Genomic DNA, 25,057 nt, shown 5'->3' on the forward strand with positions numbered 1-25,057 from the left:
TAAGGTGAGAGGGGATAGGGGCGAAGGTGCCGGGGAGTGGGGGAGGGAGGAATTTCTAAAGCAAGCAGCAGATCTCTTGAGAAACAGCAGGGAGGAGGAGAAGGATGAGAATAAAGGAAGCAGCGTTGCCTAGAGGAAAGAGCCCGGGCTTGGAAGTCAGAGGACCTGGCTTCTAAATCCCCGATCCGCCACTTGCCTGCGGTGTGACCTTGGCAAGTCACTTAACTTCTGTGCCTCTGTTCCTCGTCTGTAAAATGGGATTCTGTTGCCCCTCCCACTTCAACTATGAGCCCCAAGTGGGACAGGGACTGTTTCCAATCTATCTTGTATCTCCTCAAGCGCTTAATACAGCACTTGGCATACAGTAAGCGCTCAACCAATAACATCATTATTATCACGAAGAAGTGGGAATAGAGGGGTGAGGTGGGTGGGGATGGGGAGACTTTGCAGGGCTCCTGCCTGATGCTTTCAGTTTTATCGGGGGCTAAGGTGGGAGGGGTTCGAAGATCTAGACTGTAAACCCGGTGTGGGCAAGGATCGTCTCTCCCTGTTGTTGAATTGTACTCTCCAAGCGCTTTGTACAGTGCTCCGCACGCAGTAGGCGCTCAAGAAATATGATTGAATGAATGAATTTGGCGGGGGGCTGTGGACGCGAGCCCAAGGAGGAAGAGTCGACTTATCCAGAAGCAAACAGAATTCGGTCATAACGCGGCGGTGTGGACGTGTGGCGGCAGAAGTTGGCCCGACGTCTGGATTCCCACCGGCTGCGTGCAGCCCCGCCAGAGGACGGAGCAGACTGCGGCCATCACCCACAGCTAAATCTCTCCGATCGCCTTTTGGGTGGTTGTCTTTTTTCAAACGGGCAGCTTGGAAGACAAGAAGGAGAGATGGGTCTCCCTAGAGTTAGGGAGCGAGTTGCTGCCTTCTCTAAAATGAGTTAAGGAAGTTTAAGGGAGGGATGGAGGGACATCCCTAAGGAGTCTCTCTAGCAACTGCAGTTGCGGGGGGCTGGAACGTCGTCCCCTCGATTCCCCCTGGTTGGATGGGGATCTGTTGAGTCAGTTCTGGCTTACGGAACTTGAGCCCACGGGACTACAACTGTTGCCAAATTGTACTTCCCAAGCGCTCAGTACAGTGCTCTGCACATAGTAAGCGCTCAATAAATACGATTGATTGATTGATTGATCCCCCCTTCAGGGTTTCCCCAGCCGTCTGGCTAGGGCGGAGGCCCAGAGGGGCAGCTGGCGGGTCTAAAGTGAAGGAACCTGGGTTGAATGGTCAACAGCCCGGGCCTCACGTCCACAGCCGAACTAGCACATCCTTAGGGGTGCAGGCCAGGCCCGGCGGGTCCGCTCTGGGGCAAGCCCGACTGCTCTCCCAAAGCTGCGAGGCTCAGACCAATTTCTGATCCGCCAGATTTCCGCCGGACCCCCGGTCCGGGGTCTGGCTCGGGCTGAGAGCGTCGGGCCTGTGGGGGAGGTGGGGAGTGGGGGACAGTTGGGGAGAATAAGGACAAGGCCACAGGACCACTGAGCGAGGGGCAAGGGGGACCGCACTAAGGCACGGGAAACAGGGCCCCTGGATGGACCCCCAGCAGGCCCGGAATGAGGGTGGGATGGCCTCAGGATCCCTAGGGTCGTCTTCCTGGGAGAAGGGAGCTGGGTGGGGATGGAGAGGCATGCTTTCCGAAGAACAGGGAGCTAGGTCTAGTTCCCACCAGAGCCTCTAGGCAAGAAAAACCAGGAAAACTGAGATAAACCTTTTTTTAATTTCTGTTTCTCCATTTAAACTTTTTTAAAAAAATCCTTAATGTAGTTAAACAGAGTCCCTCCTGCCCGGCGGCTGGGGAAATCAAAGGGAAAAGGGGAGGAGGGGGCCGAGGCCAGGGAACGAAGGCCCCTGGGGACAGAGGGCTGTACATAGTTGGGCCCCCCCTCTACCCTCCCCACCCCCCGAACCCACCATCCCGGTGGGGAGAGGCAACGGCCCGAGGCCGACCGGCCCCGGGCAGGGTGGGGAGGGGGACTTGTAGTGTCAGACCAAGGGAGGAGAAGCTGAGGCCTCTTCCCCGGGAGGAAAGAAAATGGGGGGAGAGGGCAGAACACACCCTCCGCTCCGTACCGACTCCCTCTCTGGGCAGGGATAAGGGGAGCACACGTACCTCTCTGGGAATGGGAAACTCGTACCTGTCTTGGAGGGAGAGGGGAATGGGGAGGGAGGAGACGGGGAAAAAGCACTCCGGAGGCCTGGCCCCAAATTCAGAGGCCCAAGGGCCCGGGGAACAAGGGGGACAGCGGAGTGTCACACAAAGGAGTACTGGTTGTTGATGGCCCGGGGCCGGCCCCCTTCGTCCCCTCCCCCGGGGCCCCCCGGGCCCCCGCCGCCCCCGGGCTGCAGCTGCCGGAGATGGACAGAAGGGGTGGGCCCCGGCTCCCCGATCGACCCCTCCCCTGCCGCCAGCCCCCTCTCCCCGGCGGCGGCCTCCTCGGGCTCAGCCGTGGGGCCTGGCTCTTCCCTGTCCCCTCCGCTGCTTGCCTCCTCTTCCTCCTCCTCCTCCTCCTCCTCTACCGCCATTGCTGGCTCCTCCTCCTCCTCCTCTTCCTCCCCGAGGTGTCGGGGGTCTGACCACGGAGGGGGGTCGGGGGACCGGGGCGGATCATGGGAGATGCTCGGTTCTGGAGCGGGCGGGAGAAAGAGAAAGATGGGATGTGGAGGGTGAAATATCAGGCGGCTTCCTTCCCTCTCCTCCGCAGCTGAGAACTTGGCTTCTTCCCCCACGTTTCTCTCCCGTCTCCCCCTCGTCTCAGAGCCCTAGTCAGCAAGAGAGTCGTGCCCCGGGTCCCTCTCGCCAGTACAGAGGGCTTCTGTTTGAGCCCACCGCTCCCCCCACGCCCCGCCCCGCACCTCCCCGCCGCTATAGAAGGATGGATCATGGGAGGAGTGGGGGCGGCCAGCACACTTACACACAATCACTCGCTCCGATGGGGATGAGGGTGGAGGAGGCGTCAGGGTAGCAGCGATCTCCCTCACACACCCCAGCTCGGCTCCCGGCCCGTTCCCGGCCTGGGGGGGAGGGCAGAGGCGGGATGGGGGGGGACGAGGGGAGGGAGGGAACCCAGTGGTGGGGGAACCAGGTGGGGTTGGGGGTGGAAGGGAGGGTCAGGAGAGACCACAGGGACGGAGGAAAGACAGGCAGGAGCGGAGAAACGCGGCCGGGCCACGGCGGACGGCGGGGAGGGTGAGGATCCGACAGAGAGTCGGGGAAAGGAACGGGCCCGGGGTGCAGAGTGGAGAGCAGAAGAGGGGGGAAGGGTCGGGGGTCAGCATTGGGGAGAGAGGAACGGACCCGGGGTGGAGGGCAGGCCGTAGCCGGGAGGAAGAGGGGTGGGGGAGGAGGAAGAAGGGGGTCAGGGTTTGGGGAGAATGGAAGCAGAACACAGACAATGGAGAAGAAACATCCAATGGAGATGGGGAGGATGCACTATAGCCCCACGCTCATCTCAACCCCACCTCCAATGTCACTTCCTGTACTGAAGGGAAGCTGGGGGGCGGGGGGCGCGGGCCGGAAACTCTCGCCCCCTGCCCCAGATTCCCCCACCTTTCCCCTTTCATCCTGCCACCGCCCAAGGATCTGTTCCTCCTCCGGCAGAACGTCTCCCCTGCCCGCTGTGCTTCCCTCCTCACCCCCCGAGCTCTCCTCCCCGACCCACCCGTCACCTGGCAGTGACTCCCCACTCCACCCTGCTCTCTCTCTCTGTCTCTCTCTCTCTGCCCGCCCCCCGCCGCCCTGCTCCCTTACCGTGGAGTCTCTGGGAGGCGACCACATAGCTGATGAGGGTGACGTCGCTGGAGCCCCCCGACTCCAAGGGGATGGAGTGGACCCGGAAATGCTCCAGCATGTCAAAGATGGTCTGGAACCAGAGGTGCTGCACGCGGCACTGGCCGTCCTCGTTTAGAGAGAGGCGCAGGTGCTGGGGGGCCGGAGCGGAGGCGGTGAGCACCGGGCCGCCGCCCCCGGCCCCCGTTTCCCCCGCCTCTCCCCGGCTGCCCCCCCCCCACCCACCCCTCACCTTGGCCTTGCCCTGGAAGTTGAAGGTGAGGACGTACTCCCCTCGCCGGGTCTCGCTCTGACGCACCAGGAAGACGCCGTGACTGCCGGCGCCCCCCGCCAGCACCAGCTGGGCCGCCTTGAGCCGGGAGAGGGTCCCGTGAAACCAGGGGTATTCTGAGAGGGGGTGGTCCCCCTCACCCCCGTCCGGCTCCCCCTGGAACAGGAACGACGACCCTTCAGAGAGGAGAGAGGGAGGCGATGGAGGCGCCAGGCAAGCCCCTCCCGGGGCCAGAGAGGGTGGGCCTCCTCCCTGGGCAGCGGGCCCTCTCCCGGGGGTCAGGGCAGAGGGGAGAACCCGAGGAGAAACCCACACAGCGGGGACCCCCCCCACCCCTCCACGGCCTCGAGGGCCACCTCCGCTCCCCCGTCACCTGTGGCGTCCGGGGTGTCCGGCGGGGGGGAAAGGAGCCGAGGAGGGGTAAGCCACCCCCCCCAGGGGCCCCTCATCAATGGGGACCCGGGGAGGCAGCTCCGGAGGCAGCAGCTCCATCGAGTCGAAGTGGGAGGCGGCGATGGAGGCCGAGCTGGGGGAGACGGAGGCCGAAGGACGGTCCGAGAGGCCCCCGTACGCCCCTGGAGAACAGGGGCCACACACTTCCTTAGCCCGGGCGGCCCCTCCCTCCCTCCCTCCCTCCAGCCCCCTTCCCATCCTACACCTGCCTCACCCTGAGACAGGTGCTCGTTGCTCTCACTGGGCCCCAGGGGCACGTCGTGGCCGGGCAGACTCTCGGAGCGATTGAGGCAGGAGAGGACCAGGCTGTCTGGGTTCTCTCTGGGCGGGGGGAGGAGGGCGAGGGGGGCCGACGGGGTCCCACTGGGGTCGGAGACGGGACGAGAGGGTCTCGGTGAGTCAGGGGAACCGGGGGCGAGGGGAAGCGAGGGGGAGAGAAGGCGGCTTCCCCTCGCCCCCCGTCTGCCCGCGGCCGAGCGGTCCCGGGGACGGCGGAGAGGGAGGGGCCCCGGGCAGGGAAGGGCCTCACCCCGGGCTCAACCAGTCCTGGATGTCTGACACCCAGGACCGCATCTGCAGGGCGTCGGCTGTCTCCAAGATGTATTCCAGGGAGTTCTCCACCTACGCCGGGGAAGGGAAAGGGACTCGCCTCAACTACTGGGACGCTCTCGGGGGGCTTCCTTCCATCCCTTGGTGATCCCGACGGCTCATCTCCCTCCGGGCCGCCCAGCGCCTCCCTCCAACACAACCCGCTCCCGGGACGGGCCTCCGACCTTAACCACAAAGGTGTTCTCCCGGTCGGGCATCTCCAGGGCCGTGGTGGTCCGCACGTCTGTGACGGCCGAACGGGGGACGCTGACCCGGGGCCGAGACGACTGGAGGGGAAGACGCCGTGGGGGCTGGGTCCCGCCGGGGCTTAGCTTCCGGGACGCCACCCGATCCCCAAGGGAACTCGGCCTCCCGGGACCGTCTTCCCAACTCACCCCGATCCCCGTCGCCCCCCCTCTCCTGGACGACGGAAGACGGGGGGCTCTGCCGGTCCCCGGCCCGACCCCAACCGGGCCGCCGGGGGGCTAAGCCGGTGGGGCGGCCCACACACCCCCCCCTGCTTTCTAGCTCCTCGCCCCCCGGCCGCCCCCCGCCACCACCCCTTCCCTCCCCTCGTCCCACCCCGGGTCTCACCTTGGGTGGGATGTAGAATTCCAGCTGACTCCCGCCTCCTCCATCTCCCTCGCTTCTCAGCAGCAGGCGGCATTTCTGCCACCGAGGGGGTCCCCGGCCCGTGGCCCCGGGCCTCCGTCCCCCGCCGGCGGCCCCCGCCTCCTCGGCCCCCATGAAGCTCAGCAGCCCCTCCCTCCTCACGGCCCCCGGCCCGTCCTTGGGAGCCCCCGCACCCCGGGTCAGTCTCAGCCTCTCGAAGCGGCGAGTCCACCTGTCCCCGGGGGAGGACGACGCTCCTCCGGGGGGTCCCCCGCCGCCGCCGCCGGACGAGTTGGAGTTGCTGTTCCCCCCGAGCACGGGGGGACCGGAGGCGGGGGGGTCCGGGGGGCCGGCCGGGGAGGGGCCGTCGCCGGCCCCCCGCCACTGCAGGATCCCGCGCACCGAGCCGCGCACCGAGCGGCTCACCGACCGCAGGGAGAAACGCTTCTTCAGCTTTGGCTTGGAGGAGGACGAGGAGGACGAGGAGGAGACGGAGGACGGGAGCGGGCCGGCCAGGTCCTCCGAGGAGCGCGAGGGCCCCGGCCGGGCGGCGGGGCCGTCGTCCCCGAGGCCGGCCGGGGCGGGGTCGCGGGGGGCCGGCTCCGGGGGGGCCCCCGCCCCGGGGCTCGGGGCCGTGGAGCCGGCGGGGGACAGGGAGCCCGAGGCCCGGGCCACCTCGGCCTCAAAGTGCTGCAGGAAGAGCTCGACGAAGCGGTGGGAGAAGGCGGCCTCGGCCCCGGGCCCCGCGTACTGGGGGTGGGAGGCCAGGAAGAGGCGGAAGCGGCGGGCAAAGTCCAGGGCCGCGGCCCGCGCGTGGGACTCGCAGAACTCCCGCCAGCTGGGAGGAGGAGGAGGAGGAGGAGGAGGAGGAGGAGGAGGGGGCGGCGGGGCCCCATCCTCAGGAGAAGGGGCGCCGTTCATGATGAGGAGGAGCGGGGACAAGCGGGAAGCGGGGGGCCGAGGGAGGGGGAGCGGGAGGCGGGGGGGAGCCCAGAACACCCAGGGTCAGCGGCGGCAACTGCAGCAGGGACAGACAGAGACACACGCCCGGGTAGGCGAAGTCAGCCTCGGGGGAAGGAGAGCGGGCCGACACCCCCGGGGACGCCCCCCGCGTCCCCCCCCACCGACGGCCGACTCCCTCCCGGAGGTCAACCTGTCCCGCCCGGGGAGGTCCCGTCCCCGGAGCGGGAAGACGACGGAGAACCCGCTCCGCTTCCAGGCCCTCCAACCGCTCCGCCGAGACATCTGACCTCCATCCCTCCGGCTGCAGTTTCATCCCATTTTCCCGTCTGTCAGCCTCGGAGTGGCGGGTGGACATCCGATCGCCGTCCTCCCGAAAGCGACCCTCTGGCGCCCGGAAGCCGTTCTTCGGGGAATGAATCGTCAAACTCCCTTGAAACAGAAGGGGACGGAATTAATCGGGGGAAAAGGTGGCCCATGTCCTCTGCCTTCTGAGGACAGAAGAGGAAACGAGCACGCCAACCCCAGGAGGAGGAACGGCGGTGAAGACGATGGATCGCGCCCCGGGCCCTGCCGGGTCTCCCCACACGACTGCTCCCGGGTGGGCCCCTTCCCTCTCCTTGCAAACATTCATTCATTCATTCAATCGTATTTATTGAGCGCTTACTGTGTGCAGAGCACTGTACTAAGCGCTTGCGAAGTACAAGTCGGCAACATATAGAGACGGTTCCTACCCAACAACAGGCTCAAACAGCCCCCGCCCCGATCCGAGCGCGACGACGCTAACCATCATAACGACAATTACTCGCTGAGTGCTTACTATGTGCCAAGCACTGTTCTAAGCACCGGGGTAGATACCAGTTAATCCCACATGAGGCTCACAGTCCTAATCCCCATTATACAGATGAGGCAACGGAGGCCCAGAGAATAGTACGAATAATAACAGTAACAACAGTGATGGTATTTGTTAAGCCCTTACTGTGTGCCAAGCACTGTTTTAGGCGCTGAGGGAGATACAAGGTGATCAGGTTGCCCTACGTGGGGCTCAAGGTCTTCATCCCTATTTTACAGACAAGGTAACTGAGGCACAGGGAAGTTAAGGGGCTTGCCCAAGGTCACACGGGAGACAAGTGGGGGAGCCGGGATTAGAACCCATGTCCTCTGACTTCTTTCCACCGAGGCTCGCGGCTTTTTCAGCATAGAACCCAGCTCCTTCTGGCTCCCAAGGCCCGGCTCTCTACCGGGTCCACCCGGCTGCCGGTCTGTCGGCCCCAACCCGGCCCCCGGCCCCCATCGTCTTCCTGAAGCGTCGCTCGACCGACATCTCTCCTCTCCTCTGAACCCTCCGCCGGCTTCCCGGGTTCCCTCCCCAAGTCCGCGCCCTCGGCTTCGAGGCTCTCCGCCGATTCGCCCGCCTTACCCATCTGTTCGATTCCCCCAACTCACGCTCCCCGGGCCCCCAGAGCTCACCTTCTCGCTCTCGACTTTCCGGCCCCTTAGCTCGGAACGCTTTCTCCCTCCCCAGATAATAATAAAAATGGCATTTATTAAGCGCTTACTACGTGCCAAGCACTGTTCTAAGCGCTGGGGAGATGACAAGGTGATCAGGTTGTCCCATGGGGGGCTCCCAGTCTTCATCCCCATTTTAACAGATGAGGGAACTGAGGCCAAAGAAGTGAAGTGACTCGCCCCAAGTCACACAGCTGACAACTGACAGAGCCGGGTCTTGAACCCGTGACCTCTGACTCCAAAGCCTGTGCTCTTTTCCAGTGAGCCACGCTGCTTCTCTCAAAGCAGATCCGCCCACTAGCACTTTCCACACACTCCTAAAATCCCAGCGGTCGTCTCTACAACCTGGGACCTTCTTTTTTCCCATCCTTGGCTCCTTAGGGTCTATGTTCACTCCACCGGAAGCTCAATTACTTATTTTTGACGACTTGATTTGTAAACGTGTCACAAATAACCCTTCCACTCCCCCCATCCTTTATAGTGTATGCTCCTTGCAGGTAAGCAAGGCACCGCTCCGTACACAGAGTGTACGTTCCATGGACACTCAAATACTCAGGTAACTGCTAGACCAATTACTACTACTACTACTACTATTAATAACAATGGCATTTATTAAGCCCTTACTATGTGCCAAGCACTGTTCTAAGCGCTGGAGAAGATACAAGATGATCAGGGTCCCATGGGGGGCTCACAGTCTTCATCCCCATTTTACGGATGAGGGAACTGAGGCCCAGAGAAGTGAAGTGACTCGCCCCAAGTCACCCAGCTGACAACTGGCGGAGCCGGGACTTGAACCCGTGACCTCTGACTCCAAAGCCTCTGCTCTTTTCCACTGAGCCACACTGCTTCTCTCGAAGCAGATCCGCCCACTAGCACTTTCCACACACTCCTAAAATCCCAGCGGTCATCTCTAGAAACTGGGACCTTCTTTTTTCCCATCCTTGGCTCCTTAGGGCCTACGTTCACTCCACCGGAAGCTCAATTACTTATTTTTGACGACTTGATTTGTAAACGTGTCACAAATAACCCTTCCACTCCCCCCATCCTTTATAGCGGATGCTCCTTGCAGGTAAGCAAGGCACCACTCCGTACACAGAGTGTACGTTCCGTGGACACTCAAATACTCAGGCAACTGCTAGACCAATTACGACTACTACTACTACTACTATTAATAATAATAACAATGGCATTTATTAAGCCCTTACTATGTGCCAAGCACTGTTCTAAGCGCTGGAGAAGATACAAGATGATCAGGGTCCCATGGGGGGCTCCCAGTCTTCATCCTCATTTTACGGATGAGGGAACTGAGGCCCAGAGAAGTGAAGTGACTCGCCCCAAGTTACCCAGCTGACAACTGGCAGAGCTGGGACTTGAACCCATGACTTCTGACTCCAAAGCCTCTGCTCTTTTCCACTGAGCCACGCTGCTTCTCTCGAAGCAGATCCGCCCACTAGCACTTTCCACACACTCCTAAAATCCCAGCGGTCGTCTCTAGAACCTGGGACCTTCTTTTATCCCACGCTCGGCACCTTAGGGCCTATGTTCACTCCACCGGAAGCTCAATTACTTATTTTTGACTACTTGATTTGTAAACGTGTTACAAATAACCCTTCCACTCCCCCCATCCTTTATAGTGGATGCTCCTTGCGGGTAAGCAAGGCACCACTCCGTACACTGACTGTACGTTCCGTGGACACTCAAATACTCAGGCAACTGCTAGACCAATTACAACTACTACTACTACTACTAATAATAATAATGATGGCATTTATTAAGCGCTTACTATGTGCAAAGCACTGTTCTAAGCGCTGGGGGAGTTTACAAGGTGATCAGGTTGTTCCCCGTGGGGCTCACAGTCTTAATCCCCACTTTACAGATGAGGTCACTGAGGCCCGGAGAAGTGAAGTGACTCTCGCCCAAAGCCACCCAGCTGACAAGTGGCGGGGCCGGGATTTGAACCCATGACCTCTGTCTCCCAAGCCCGGCCTCTTTCCACTGAGCCACGCTACTACTACTAGAAGCAGCCCAGTCTAGTGGAAAAGGCACGCGCCCGGGAGTCGGGGGATCTGGGTTCTAGTCCTGGTTCCGCCACTTGTCTACTGGGTGACCCTGGGCTGGTCGCTTCACTTCTCTGGGCCTCGGTTACATCACCTGTAAAACGGGGATTAAGACTGGGAGCCGCATGTGGGACTTGGACTGTTTCCAACCTGATTAGTCTGCATCTACCTCAGCGCTTAGTACAGTGTCTGGCACACGGTGAGTGCTCAACGAAAACAAAAAACAACCAACCGTGTAAACAGAGGCCTAGAAACCAAATGAGATCATTCTCTGGCAGGGAAAGAATTCTCATATATGTTGAAATAGAGAAGCAGCCCGGCTCAGTGGAAAGAGCCCGGGCTTTGGAGTCAGAGGTCATGGGTTCAGATCCCGGCTCCGCCAAGTCCCAGCTGTGTGACTCTGGGCAAGTCACTTCACTTCTCTGGGCCCTCATCTGTAAAATGGGGGTTCATTCATTCAATTTACTGAGCGCTTACTGTGTGCAGAGAGCACTGTACTAAGCGCTTGGGAAGTACAAGTCGGCAACATATACTGACAGTCCCTATATGTTGCCAACTTGTAATAGTAATATAATAATAATAATGGTATTTATTAAGCGCTTACTATGTGCAAAGCACTGTTCTAAGCGCTGGGGAGATTACAAGGTGATCAGGTTGTCCCACGGGGGGCTCACAGTCTTAATCCTCATTTTACAGATGAGGGAACTGAGGCCCAGAGAAGTGAAGTGATTTGCCCAGTCACACAGCTGACAAGTGGCGGAGCCAGGATTTGAACCCATGACCTCTGACTCCAAAGCCCGGGCTCTTTCCACTGAGCCACGCTGCTTCTCTTGTACTTCCCAAGCGCTTAGTACAGTGCTCTGCACATGGTAAGCGCTCAATAAATATGATTGAATGAATGAACAACGGGCTCACAGCCTAGAAGGGGGGGACAGAGAACGAAACAAAACATGCGGACAGGTGTCAAGTCGTCAGAACAAATAGAATTAAAGCTAAATGCACACCGTTAATAAAATAAATAGAATGGTAAATGTGTACAAGTAAAATAAATAGAGTAATAAATGTATACAAACATATATACAGGTGCTGTGGGGAGGGGAAGGAGGTAGGGCGGGGGGGGATGGGGAGGAGAGGAAAAAGGGGGCTCAGTCTGGGACCGTGAGCCCCCAATGGGACAACCTGATCACCTTGTAATTTCCCCAGCACTTAAACAGTGCTTTGCACATGGTAAGCGCTTAATAAATGTCATTATTATTATTATTATTATTACTATTATTATAAATGCCTGAATCCCATCCTTCACTGAGCTCCCTGCGTTCCCTGTCTCTCAGGGCAGCAGCACTCTGACTCCCCGGGCATTTTTAGACTGTGAGCTCATTTTAGACTGTGAGCCCACTGTTGGGTAGGGACCGTCTCTATATGTTGCCAACTTGTACTTCCCAAGCGCTTAGTCCAGTGCTCTGCACACAGTAAGCGCTCAATAAATACAATTGATGATGATGGGGCTGGGGAGCCTTTCATGGACAGGGCGATGAGCTTTCTCCTTGGCGCTGAGTGGGGAAGGGGGTCTCCCACCCCATCAGGGAGGGTTAGACCCTGGGTGGGCTGGGCAGGAGGGTGGGAGAGAGGAAGAGCCCGGGTCTGGAGGATGGCTCTCGGACACGGACACACTGCGGGCCAAGACTGGGCGTCAAGAAGCTCCTTCAGGCCTGGGCCCTTACCTTGACATCTGCTTCTCCTAGTGACACCCCCACACCCAACCCAAGTTTGCCTCCCAACGTCTCAGCAAAGTGGAAGCAGACCCTGGCACACGTTCTTCATCTTCATCACCCCCTATCCCACTACTGAGTCGCTGGTCTCAACAATTCTGTCTTTACACACACACACACCCCACACCCCCTGTTCCCCTACCCCTCCGCCTTCCAGCTTCAGGAAGGAGAAACTGTGTGCAAGCACTAAAATCACTATCGGGGCAAATGAATTTGGCACACAGGGAGGGAAACGAGAGAACCCCAACATTTGGGGAAGGACTAAGGAAGGATTAAGAGAGGTGTGGGAAAAGAAGAAACCCTCAGCTCAATGAATTTGGCACACAGGGAGGGAAATGAGAGAACCCCAGGATTTGGGGAAGGCCTAAGGAAGGGTTAAGAGAGGTGTGGGAAAGGAAGAAACTCCCAACTCAATGAATTTGGCACACAGGGAGGGAAACGAGAGAACCCCAGCATTTGGGGAAGGACTAAGGAAGGGTTAAGACAGGTGTGGGAAGAGAAGAAACTCCCAGCTCAATGAATTTGGCACACAGGGAGGGAAACGAGAGAACCCCAGCATTTGGGGAAGGACTAAGGAAGGGTTAAGAGAGGTGTGGGAAAAGAAGAAACTCCCCGACCAATGAATTTGGCACACAGGGAGGGAAACGAGAGAACCCCAGCACTTGGGGAAGGCCTAAGAAAGGGTTAAGAGAGGTGTGGGAAAAGAAGAAACTCCCAGCTCAATGAATTTGGCACACAGGGAGGGAAACGAGAGAACCCCAGCATTTGGGGAAGGACTAAGGAAGGGTTAAGAGAGGTGTGGGAAAAGAAGAAAGTCCCAGCTCAATGAATTTGGCACACAGGGAGGGAAACGAGAGAACCCCAGCATTTGGGGAAGGACTAAGGAAGGGTTAAGAGAGGTGTGGAAAAAGAAGAAACTCCCAGCTCAATGGATTTGGCACACAGGGAGGGAAACAAGAGAACCCCAGGATTTGGGGAAGGACTAAGGAAGGGTTAAGAGAGGTGTGGGAAAAGAAGAAACTCCCAGCTCAATGAATTTGGCACACAGGGAGGGAAACGAGAGAACCCCAGCATTTGGGCAAGGACTAAGGAAGGGTTAAGAGAGGTGTGGGAAAAGAAGAAACTCCCAGCTCAATGAATTTGGCACACAGGAAGGGAAATGAGAGAACCCCAGCATTTGGGGAAGGACTAAGGAAGGGTTAAGAGAGGTGTGGGAAGAGAAGAAACTCCCAGCTCAATGAATTTGGCACATAGGGAGGGAAACGAGAGAACCCCAGCATTTGGGGAAGGACTAAGGAAGGGTTAAGAGAGGTGTGGGAAAAGAAGAAACTCCCAGCTCAATGGATTTGGCACACAGGGAGGGAAACGGGAGAACCACAGCATTTGGGGAAGGACTAAGGAAGGGTTAAGAGAGGTGTGGGAAAAGAAGAAAGTCCCAGCTCAATGAATTTGGCACACAGGGAGGGAAACGAGAGAACCCCAGCATTTGGGGAAGGACTAAGGAAGGGTTAAGAGAGGTGTGGAAAAAGAAGAAACTCCCAGCTCAATGGATTTGGCACACAGGGAGGGAAACGAGAGAACCCCAGCATTTGGGGAAGGCCTAAGGAAGGGTTAAGAGAGGTGTGGGAAAAGAAGAAACTCCCTGCTCAATGAATTTGGCACACAGGGAGGGAAACGAGAGAACCCCAGCATTTGGGGAAGGACTAAGGAAGGGTTAAGAGAGGTGTGGGAAGAGAAGAAACTCCCTGCTCAATGAATTTGGCACACAGGGAGGGAAACGAGAGAACCCCAGCATTTGGGGAAGGACTAAGGAAGGGTTAAGAGAGGTGTGGGAAAAGAAGAAAGTCCCAGCTCAATGAATTTGGCACACAGGGAGGGAAACGAGAGAACCCCAGCATTTGGGGAAGGACTAAGGAAGGGTTAAGAGAGGTGTGGAAAAAGAAGAAACTCCCAGCTCAATGGATTTGGCACACAGGGAGGGAAACGAGAGAACCCCAGCATTTGGGCAAGGACTAAGGAAGGGTTAAGAGAGGTGTGGGAAAAGAAGAAACTCCCAGCTCGATGAATTTGGCACACAGGGAGGGAAATGAGAGAACCCCAGCATTTGGGGAAGGACTAAGGAAGGGTTAAGACAGGTGTGGGAAGAGAAGAAACTCCCTGCTCAACGAATTTGGCACACAGGGAGGGAAACGAGAGAACCCCAGCATTTGGGCAAGGACTAAGGAAGGGTTAAGAGAGGTGTGGGAAAGGAAGAAACTCCCAGCTCAGAAGCAACAAATGATTCTCTGGGGGTGGTACTGGTTACTACTACTACTAATAATAATAATAATGATGGCATTTGTTAAGCACTTACTATGTGCAAAGCACTGTTCTAAGCGCTGGGGAGGATACAAGGTGATCAGGTTGTCCCACTTGGGGCTCACAGTCTTAATCCCCATTTTACAGATGAGGTCACTGAGGCCCCGATAAGTAAAGTCACTTGCCCAAAGTCACACAGATGACAATTGGCGGAGCCGGGATTTGAACCCGTGACCTCCGACTCCAAAGCCCGGGCTCTTTCCAATGAGCCACGCTGTTTCTCTAAGCGCTTACTATGTGCCAGGCACGTACTAGGCGCTGGGGTGGATACACACTTAGCAGGCTGGACACAGTCCCTGTCCCCCATGGGGCTCCCAGTCGGGATCCCCATTTTACGGATGAAGGAACCGAGGCCGAGAGAAGCGAAGCGACTTGCTCCAAGTCGCACGGACATAAGCACCCCAACACCACACCGTGCTCATCGAGCCCCTCGGCCCGTAGCTCCCTGGCTTTCGCCGCCAAAGGGCTCTTTGGATTCCGACTCGAAGCCCTGCCTGGCTTGAACCCAGCATGCCTCAGTGAAAAGAGCCCGGGCTTTGGAGTCAGAGATCATGGGTTCAAATCCCGGCTCCGCCAACTGTCAGCTGGGTGACTTTGGGCAAGTCACTTCACTTCTCTGGGCCTCAGTGACCTCATCTGGAAAATGGGGATTAAGACTGTGAGCCCCCCGTGGGACAACCTGATCACCTTGTAACCTCCCCGGTGCTTAGAACAGTGCTTTGCACATAGTAAGCGCTTAATAAATGCCATTAAAAATTAAAAAAAAACCGAGACTGCGAGAACGCCTGCCCGCATCCAACCTTACTTTACCTTAACCTAACTCGCGGCCCCCTAGAATCCAAGCCTCTTGAGGGCAGGGGACGTGACTCCCGACTCTGTCCTACTGTAATAACAATGACGGCACTTGTTAAGCGCTCGCTATGCGCGAAGCACTGCTCTGAGTGCTGGGGGGGACCCAAGGTGATCGCACTGTCCCACATGGGGCTCACGGTCTTCATCCCCATTTTACGGAGGAGGTCACTGAGGCTCAGAGGAGTGACTTGCCCCAAGTCACCCAGCTGACAAGTGGCGGAGCCAGGATTAGAACCCGTGACCTCCGACTCCCAAGCTCCGAGCCGCGCCGCTTCTCCGTACTCTCCCGGGCGCTTAGAACAGCGCTCCGCACACAGTAAGCGCTCAGTAAATACCTTTGACCGACTGCTAGTCATCAATCGTATTTATTGAGCGCTTACTGTGTGCAGAGCACTGTATTAAGCGCTTGGGAAGTACAAGTTGGCAACATAGAGAGACGGTCCCTACCCAATAGTGGGCTCACAGTCTAAAAGGTAGTCGGGGTGAGCACAGGAGGACACACTTTCACCAGCACGGTTATCTCAATAAATACGACTGATTGATTGATTGATTGATTGATTGATCTCTTTGGTCGACTAGGACACGTAAACTCAGCATGCAAAGAGACGCCCACCCACACTCCGCTCCACGGAATCTGTTAGTTCAGCGCCCGAAACGATGGAGACGAGCCAGCCCGGCCGGGACTAGACAGGAAAAGAATTCCCTCCTCTCCTGCCCCACTTCTAGATCAATCAGTCGAGTCAATCGCATTTATTGAACGCTTACCGTGCTCAGAGCGCTATACTAAGCGCTCGGGAGAGTACATTATAACAGACCCGTTCCCCAACGAGCTGAGAGTCTAGACGGGGAGACCGACAGGAACAGAAATTAATAAATGACAGATACGGACGCAAGAGCCGTGGGGCTGGGAAGAGGGGATGAATATGTGCCAACTTGTACTTCCCAAGCGCTTAGTACAGTGCTCTGCGCACAGTAAGCGCTCAATAAATACGACTATATTTTTGTATGTACTTATTACTCTATTTTATTTGTACATATTTATTCTATTTTACTTTGTTAATATGTTTGGTTTGGTTTTCTGTCTCCCCCTTCTAGACTGTGAGCCCGCTGTTGGGTAGGGACTGTCTCTATGTGTTGCCAACTTGTACTTCCCAAGCGCTTAGTACACTGCTCTGCACACAGTAAGCACTCAATAAATACGATTGAATGAATGAATGAATGACTGTGAGCCCAATGTTGGGTAGGGACCGTCTCTATATGTTGCCAATTTGTACTTCCCAAACGCTTAGTACAGTGCTCTGCACACAGTAAGCGCTCAGTAAATACGATTGATGATGACTGAATGAATGAATAAAGGGAGCAAGTGAGCGGAACTAGAGAAAAGGAGGGCTTAGACAGGGAAGGCTTCTCGGAGGAGATGCATCTCCCTTCCCCGCGAATAACGGTAGCGTTTATTAAGCATTTACTATGTGTCAGGCGCCGTACTAAGCGCTGGGGTAGATAGAAGCAAATCAGGCTAGACGCGATCCCGGGCTCACGTGGGGCTCAAAGTTTCAATCCCCATTTTACAGATGAGGTGACTGAGGCCCGGAGAAGTAAAGCGATCTGTCATCATCAATCGTATTTAGTGAGCGCTTACTGTGTGCAGAGCACTGGACTAAGCGCTGTCGCAGGTCGCTCAGCAGACAAGCGGCGGAGCCAGGATTAGGACGCAAGGCCTTCCGAGTCCCAGGCCCGGGATCTACCCTGCTTCTCCCTCCGCTCGGCGGGTGGCCCGCTGGACACGGCCGCGCTGGGCACAGACGCTCCTGGACGCCAAGGCCGCTCGCAGGGCAAGGGCCACGCGGAGCCGACCGGAGCCCGAGAGACGAAGCCAACGAGGCCAGGGTGGAGAACCGTCTGGGGGAAAGTGGAGGGCCCGGGATTGGGAAAGAGAAAGGAAAGAACTCCCGGTGTCGGGGGCAGGTGGGGGGGGATGTGGGGGCGTCAGGAGGGAGCCAGGAACCAAGGAGGGCCTCGCCCGTCCGACTCAGCGGCCGCGGGGCCCTGATCTCTGCCCTGCCCGCCCAGTGCCCTGGCCCTCCACGCTCCAGCTCCGTCCTCCACCAAGCCCCAAGCCCAATCCCGCCCCCCTGCCCCCTCGCCCCCCGCTCCCCCATCCTTGACCCTCCTCTTTGATCTGGGCCACAAGTCTCTGGGGTGGCCCCAGCCTGGGTCCTGCCTCGGTGGCCTTCTCTCTCTGTCTCTCTCTCTGACCTCCGGCTCCGGACAACTGGCTCCTGGTGGAAGTGGGGCTCGGGCTGGACTCAGTGGGCCTGGCCCTGGGCTGACTCCGAGCTGGGGCTGACCCCCTGGGCATGGCCTAGGCTCTAGGACACCTGGACTGGGGCTGACCCCCTGGGCTTGGCCTGGGACTGACCCCCTCAGTATGGCCCAGGCTCCGGGACTGGGGCTGACCCCCTGGGCTCAGTGAGCCTGGCCCTGGACTGACCCCGAGCTGGGGCTGACCCCCGGGGCATGGCACCCCCTGGGCATGGCACCCCCTGGGCCTGGCCTAGGCTCCGGGGCTCCTGGGCTGGGGCTGACCCCCTGGGCTGGGTGGGCCTGGCTGCAGGCTGACCCCCTGGGCTAAGCCTGACCCCCGGGACATGGCCTAGGCTCTGGGGCTGACCCCCTGGGTTGGGGCTGACCTCCGGGGCATGGCCTAGGCCCTGGGGCTCCTGGGCTGGAGTTGACCCTCTGGGTTGGGTGTGCCTGGCCGCGGGCTGACCCCCTGGGCATGGCCTAGCCTCCGGGGCTCCAGGGCTGGGAATGACCTCCTGGGTCATGGTCTAGGCTCCTGGGCTGGAGCCGACCCTCTGGGCTCAGTGGGCCTGGGCTGACCCCGAGCTGGGGGCTGATCCCCTGGGCATGGCACCCCCTGGGCCTGGCCTAGGCTCTGGGGCTCCTGGGCTGGAGCTGAGCCCCTGGGTTGGGTGGGCCTAGCCCTGGGCTAGATCCCCGGGGCTGGGACTGACCCCCTGGGCATGACCTAAGCTCTGGGGCTGGGGCTGACCTTCTGGGCTCAGTGAGCCTGGCCCTGGGCTGACCCCCTGGGCATGGCCCAGGCTCTGGGGCTCCTGGGCTGGGGCTGACCCCCTGGGCATGGCCCAGGCTCTGGGGCTCCTGGGCTGGGGCTGACCCCCGGGTTGGGGCTGACCCCCGGGGCATGGCCTAGGCTCTGGGGCTCCTGGGCTGGAGCTGACCCCCTGGACTGGGGCTGACCCCCTGGGCCTGGCCTAGACTCTGGGGCTCCTAGGCTGGGGCTGACCCCCTGTGTTGGGGCTGACCCCCTGGGCCCGGCCTAGGCTCTGGGGCTCCCGGGCTGGAGCTGACCCTCTGGGTTGGGTGTGCCTAGCCCTGGCTGACCCCGTGGATTGGGGCTGACCCCCGAGGCTGACCCCCTGGGTTGGGTGGGCCTAGCCCTGGGCTGACCCCCGGGGCTGGGACTGACCCCCTGGGCCTGGCCCAAGCTCCGGGGCTGGGGCTGACCTTCTGGGCTCGGTGAGCCTGGCCCTGGGCTGACCCCCTGGGCCTGGCCTAGGCTCTGGGGCTCCTGGACTGGGGCTGACCCCCTGGGCCCGGCCTAGGCTCTGGGGCTCCTGGGATGGGGCTGACCCCCTGGGTTGGGTGGGCCTAGCCCTGGGCTGACCCCCTGGGCCTGGCCTAGGCTCTGGGGCTCCTGGACTGGGGCTGACCCCCTGGGCCTGGCCTAGGCTCTGGGGCTCCTGGGCTGGGGCTGACCCCCTGGGCCCGGCCCAGGCTCTGGGGCTCCTGGGCTGGGGCTGACCCCCTGGGTTGGGTGGGCCTAGCCCTGGGCTGACCCCCTGAGCTGGGGCTGACCCCCTGGGCCTGGCCTAGGCGCTGGGGCTCCTGGGCTGGGGCTGACCTCCTGGACTGGGGCTGACCCCCGGGGCCCGGCCTAGGCTCTGGGGCTCCTGGGCTGGGGCTGACCCCCTGGGCTGGGGCTGACCCCCGGGGCCCGGCCTAGGCTCTGGGGCTCCTGGGCTGGGGCTGACCCCCTGGACTGGGGCTGACCCCCGGGGCTGGGGCTGACCCCCTGGGCCCGGCCTAGGCTCTGGGGCTCCTGAGCTGGAGCTGACCCCCCTGGGTTGGGTGGGGCTGACCCCCTGGGTTGGGGCTGACCCCCGAGGCTGACCCCCTGGGCTGGGTGGGCCTGGCCGCGGGCTGACCCCGGGGGCTTCCCATCACTTCTCCTCCCTACCCGCTCACTGACCTCCTCCCGGGACCCCTGGCTGGCGCTGGCACTGGCACTGACACACACACACACACACACACACACCCTCTGTCTCTAGTCTGTCCCTAGTCCGGCCCCCCAGTTTGGTGCCCCTCCGGGCCCCGACACCCCCCGGGCCCGCCGCCCCGTGTGCCAACTCCGGGGCCACCGACCCTCCGGGGTCCCCGCTGCCCCCCCTCCATCCCCGCGCCCAGCCGCCCCTCTTACCCGGGCCGTCGGGGGTGAGGCGGAGGGGGGGGGCCGGAGGGGGGGGCGGAGGCTCCGGTTCCGGTTCCGGTTCCGGTCCCCCCTGCATCCCGGTCCCCGCGGGGCGCTCCGCCGGCGGCGGCGGCGGCGGCGGCGGCGGCGGCAGCAGGAGGGCTACTGCGCAGGCGCCGGACCCCTCCCCTCCCCTCCCCTCCCCTCCCTCCGTCCCTCCCTTCCCCAGCCCGCCACGGCCCGGGGCAACCGCCAGGGGGCGCGCCCGAGCGGATCACCGAGCCGCGGGCCGAAGCCTAGAGCGGCCCCCCCCCCGACCCCGGACCCGGCGGTGGCGCCCCCTGGAGGGAGGCCGGAGGAACGGTGACCTTGGGCGCCGCCAGCCCGCCCCGGCAGGTGCCGCTTACTGATAACGGCGGCATTTGTGAAGCGCTTACTAGTCATTCAGTCAGTCAGTCCTATTTATTGAGCGCCTACTATTCATTCGTTCAGTCAGTCGTATTTATTGAGCGCCTACTATCCATTCATTCATTCAGTCGTATTTATTGAGCGCTTACTATTCATTCAGTCGTATTTATTGAGCGCTTACTATTCATTCATTCAATCGTATTTATTGAGCACTTACTATTCAGTCAGTCAGTCAGTCAGTCGTATTTGTTGAGCGCCTACTATTCATTCAGTCAGTCAGCCGTACTTATTGAGCGCTTACCATTCATTCAGTCGTATTTATTGAGCGCTTACTATTCATTCATTCATTCAATCGTATTTATTGAGTGCCACTATCCATTCATTCAGTCGCACTTATTGAGCACTTACTATTCATTTATTCAGTCGTATTTATTGCGTGCTTACTATTCATTCATTCAGTCAGTCGTATTTATTGCACGCTTACTATTCATTCATTCAGTCAGTCGTATTTATTGCGCACTTACTATTCATTCATTCAGTCAGTCGCATTTATTGCACGCTTACTATTCATTCATTCAGTCAGTCGTATTTATTGCGCGCTTACTATTCATTCAGTCAGTCAGTCGTATTTATTGCGCGCTTACTATTCATTCAGTCAGTCAGTCGTATTTATTGCGCACTTACTATTCCTTCATTCATTCAATCGTATTTATTGAGCAATTACTATTCATTCATTCATGTTTATTGAGTGCCACCATTCATTCATTCAGTCGTATTTATTGAGCACTTACTATTCATTCATTCATTCAGTCGTATTTATTGAGTGCTTACTATTCATTCATTCATTCAGTCGTATTTATTGAGTGCTTACTATTCATTCATTCAGTCATATTTATTGCGCGCTTACTATTCATTCATTCACAGTCGTATTTATTGCACGCTTACTATTCATTCATTTAGTCAGTCGTATTTATTGCACGCTTACTATTCATTCATTAGTCAGTCGTATTTATTGCGCGCTTACTATTCATTCAGTCAGTGTCGTATTTATTGCGCACTTACTATTCATTCATTCAGTCGTATTTATTGCGCGCTTACTATTCATTCAGTCAGTCCTATTTATTGCGCGCTTACTATTCATTCATTCAGTCAGTCGTATTTATTGCACGCTTACTATTCATTCATTAGTCAGTCGTATTTATTGCGCGCTTACTATTCATTCAGTCAGTGTCGTATTTATTGCGCACTTACTATACATTCATTCAGCGGTATTTATTGTGCGCTTACTATTCATTCATTGTCAGTCGTATTTATTGCATGCTTACTATTCATTCATTCGTTTTTATTGAGCGCTTACTATTCATTCATTCAGTCAGTCGTATTTATTGCACGCTTACTATTCATTCATTCAGTCAGTCGTATTTATTGCACGCTTACTATTCATTCATTAGTCAGTCGTATTTATTGCGCACTTACTATTCATTCATTCAGTCGTATTTATTGCGTGCTTACTATTCATTCATTCAGTCAGTCGTATTTATTGCACGCTTACTATTCATTCATTGTCAGTCATATTTATTGCGTGCTTACTATTCATTCATTCAATCGTATTTATTGAGCGCTTACTATTCATTCATTCAGTCAGTCGTATTTATTGCACGCTTACTATTCATTCATTGTCAGTCATATTTATTGCGCGCTTACTATTCATTCATTCAATCGTATTTATTGAGCGCTTACTATTCATTCATTCAGTCTTATTTATTGAGCACTTACTATTCATTCATTCAGTCTTATTTATTGAGTGCTTACTATTCATTCATTCAGTCAATCGTATTTATTGAGCGCTTACTATTCATTCATTCAGTCAGTCGTATTTATTGAGTACTTACTGGGTGCAGAGCACTGGACTAAGCGCTTGGGAAGTCCAAGTGGGCAACATCTAGAGATGGTCCCTACCCAACAGCGGGCTCACAGTCTAGAAGACAGTCTCTATGTGGCCAACTTGTCCTTCCCAAGCGCTTAGTGCAGCACTCTGCACCCAGTAAGCGCTCAATAAATACGATTGAATGAATGAATGAATGAATGTGAGCCCGTTGTCGGGAAGGGACCGTCTCTATATGTTGCCGACTTGTACTTCCCCAGCGCTTAGTCCAGTGCTCTGCACACAGTAAGCGCTCAATAAATACGATGGAATGAAAGAATGATTCTTTCTTCATCCCCATTTTCCAGATGAGATAACTGAGGCCCAGAGCAGTGAAGTGACTTGCGCCTGGGACGTGGCTCGCCACCTCCTCAGTCGATTCGATTCCATTTCCATTCAGAGAAGCAGCGTGGCTCCATAGGCAGAGCCCGGGCTTTGGAGTCCGAGGTCTTGGGTTCGAATCCGGGCTCCGCCACATGTCTGCTGTGTGACCTTGGGCAAGTCACTTCACTTCTCTGAGCCTCAGTTCCCTCATCTGTAAATTGGGGATGAAGACTGTGAGCCCCACGTGCGACAACCTGATCACGTTGTATCCCCCCCCAAAGCTTAGAACAGTGCTTGGCACATAGTAAGCGCTTAACAAATGCCATTATTATTATTATTATTATTATTTCTTCCCCTCACTCTCCTAAACCGGTGGTTGGGAAATGGGAATGGCTGGAGAAAAGTAGGGGGTGGTTAGTTTTATTTTTCTACACTTCTTTCGTCTCCTAAGGAACTGTTCCAGAAATGTTAAGCAACGAGAGAAGCAGTGTGGCCTAATGGAAAGAGCCCGGGCCCGAGAGATGGAGGATCTGGGTTCTAATAATAATAATAATAATAATAATAATAATGATGGTATTTGTTAAGCGCTTACTATGTGCAAAGCACTGTTCTAAGTGCTGGGGAGGATACAAGGTAATCAGGTTGTCCCACAGGGGGCTTACAGTCTTAATCCGCATTTTACAGATGAGGGAACTGAGGCGCAGAGAAGTTAAGTGACTTGCCCAAAGTCACACAGCTGACAAGTGGCGGAGCCAGGATTCGAACCCATGACCTCTGACTCCAAAGACCGGGCTCTTTCCACTGAGCCACACAGCTCAGTGCCAGCCCCGCCACTTGTATGATCTCGGGCAACTCACTTCACTTCTCTGGGCCTCAGTTTCCTCACCTGCAAAGCCACCCCTTCTGGACTGTGAGCCTGCTGTGGGCAGGGATTGTCTCTCTTTATTGCTGTACTGTACTTTCCAAGGGCTTGGTACAGTGCTCCGCACACAGTAAGCGCTCAATAAATACAATTGAATAATAATAACGGTATTTGTTAAGCGCTTACTATGTGCAAAGACTGTGAGCCCACTGTTGGGTAGGGACCGTCTCTATATGTTGCCGACTTGGACTTCCCAAGCGCTTAGTACAGTGCTCTGCACACAGTAAGCGCTCAATAAATACAATTGAATAATAATAATAATGGTATTTGTTAAGCGCTTACTATGTGCAAAGACTGTGAACCCACTGTTGGGTAGGGACCGTCTCTGTATGTTGCCAACTTGGACTTCCCAAGCGCTTAGCACAGTGCTCTGCACACAGTAAGCGCTCAATAAATACAATTGAATAAATGAATGCAAAGCACTGTTCTAAGCGCTGGGGAGGTTACAAAGTGATCAGGTTGTCCCACGGTGGGCTCCCAGTCTTCATCCCCCTTTTCCAGATGAGATAACTGAGGCCCAGAGAAGTGAAGTGACTTGCCCAAAGTCACACAGCAGACACGTGGCGGAGCCGGGATTTGAACCCATGACCTCTGACTCCAAAGCCCGGGCTCTTTCCACTGAGCCACGCTGCTTCTCTGGATGAATGAATGAATGCAAAATAGGGGTTCAATACATGTTCTCCCTCCTACTCAGACCGTGAGCCCCATGTGGGATTATTATCTTGTATTTTCAGATTATCTTGCATCTATCCCCGCGCTTAGTATAGTGCTTGGCACATAGTAAGTGCTTTAACAAATACCACAATCATTTTTATTAGTGGTAGTACTGTTATTAATGAGTGAACTAAACAGCAAAAGCAAATAATAATAATTGCGGCATTTGTTAAGCACTTACTATGTGTCAGGCACTGTATTAAGCGCTGGGGGAGATACAAGGTACTCAAGTAAAGTAGATGATTATGATAATTATAGTATTTGTTAAGCGCCTACTATGTATCAGGCAGTTTTCTAAGGGCTGGGTAGATACAAGGTGATCAGGTTGTCCCCCGTGGAGCTCCCAGTCTTCATCCCCATTTTCCAGATGAGGGAACTGAGGCCCAGAGAAGTGAAGTGACTTGCCCAAAGTCACCCAGCTGACAGTTGGCGGAGCAGGGATTTGAACCCATGACCTCTGACTCCAAAGCCCGGGCTCTTTCCACTGAGCCACGCTGCTTCTCAGGAACGTGTCTTGTTTATTATACTGTCCTCTCCCAAGCGCTTAGGAATAATAATGATGGCATTTATTAGGCGCTTACTGTGTGCAAAGCACTGTTCTAAGTGCTGATCTGCTAAGCGCTCGATAATAATAATAATAATAATGGCATTTATTAAGCGCTTACTATGTCCAAAGCACTGTTCTAAGCGCTGGGGAGGTTACAAGGTGATCAGGTTGTCCCACGGGGGGCTCACAGTCTTCATCCCCATTTTACAGATGAGGTAACTGAGGCCCAGAGAAGTGAAATGACTTGCCCAAAGTCACCCAGCTGACAATTGGCAGAGCCGGGATTTGAACCCATGACCTCTGACTCCAAAGCCCGGGCTCTTCCCACTGAGCCACGCTGCTTCTCGGGAATGTGTCTTGTTTATTATACTGTCCTCTCCAAAGCGCTTAGTAATAATAATGATGGCATTTATTAAGCGCTTACTGTGTGCAAAGCACTGTTCTAAGTGCTGATCT

The 25,057-nt window shown here is 56.7% G+C and overlaps 2 protein-coding genes across 2 annotated transcripts in view; one reads left to right on the forward strand and one right to left on the reverse strand.

Moving 5' to 3' along the window:
• Positions 1–2,574: 2,574 nt before the first annotated feature.
• SH2B1 (SH2B adaptor protein 1) lies at positions 2,575–19,807 on the reverse strand. Its single transcript, XM_038763629.1, is given in 12 exon segments — positions 2,575–2,675; positions 2,964–3,063; positions 3,800–3,971; positions 4,071–4,285; positions 4,483–4,501; positions 4,503–4,684; positions 4,777–4,925; positions 5,092–5,183; positions 5,336–5,437; positions 5,745–6,780; positions 7,013–7,154; positions 19,772–19,807. Coding segments are annotated over 10 exon segments (1,989 nt in total). The 5' UTR covers positions 6,684–6,780; positions 7,013–7,154; positions 19,772–19,807; the 3' UTR covers positions 2,575–2,656.
• TUFM (Tu translation elongation factor, mitochondrial) overlaps positions 9,288–25,057 on the forward strand; it is a 33,429-nt gene continuing 17,659 nt past the window's right edge. Inside the window, exons 1-4 of the mRNA XM_038762711.1 lie at positions 9,288–9,300; positions 9,866–9,881; positions 19,647–19,785; positions 19,992–20,125. Of these exons, the coding sequence (XP_038618639.1) occupies positions 9,288–9,300; positions 9,866–9,881; positions 19,647–19,785; positions 19,992–20,125 (302 nt within the window). The remainder of the gene's footprint in view (positions 9,301–9,865; positions 9,882–19,646; positions 19,786–19,991; positions 20,126–25,057) is intronic.

This window comes from Tachyglossus aculeatus, chromosome 21 (genome assembly GCF_015852505.1).
Source record: "Tachyglossus aculeatus isolate mTacAcu1 chromosome 21, mTacAcu1.pri, whole genome shotgun sequence".
NCBI classification, from domain to species: domain Eukaryota; kingdom Metazoa; phylum Chordata; class Mammalia; order Monotremata; family Tachyglossidae; genus Tachyglossus; species Tachyglossus aculeatus.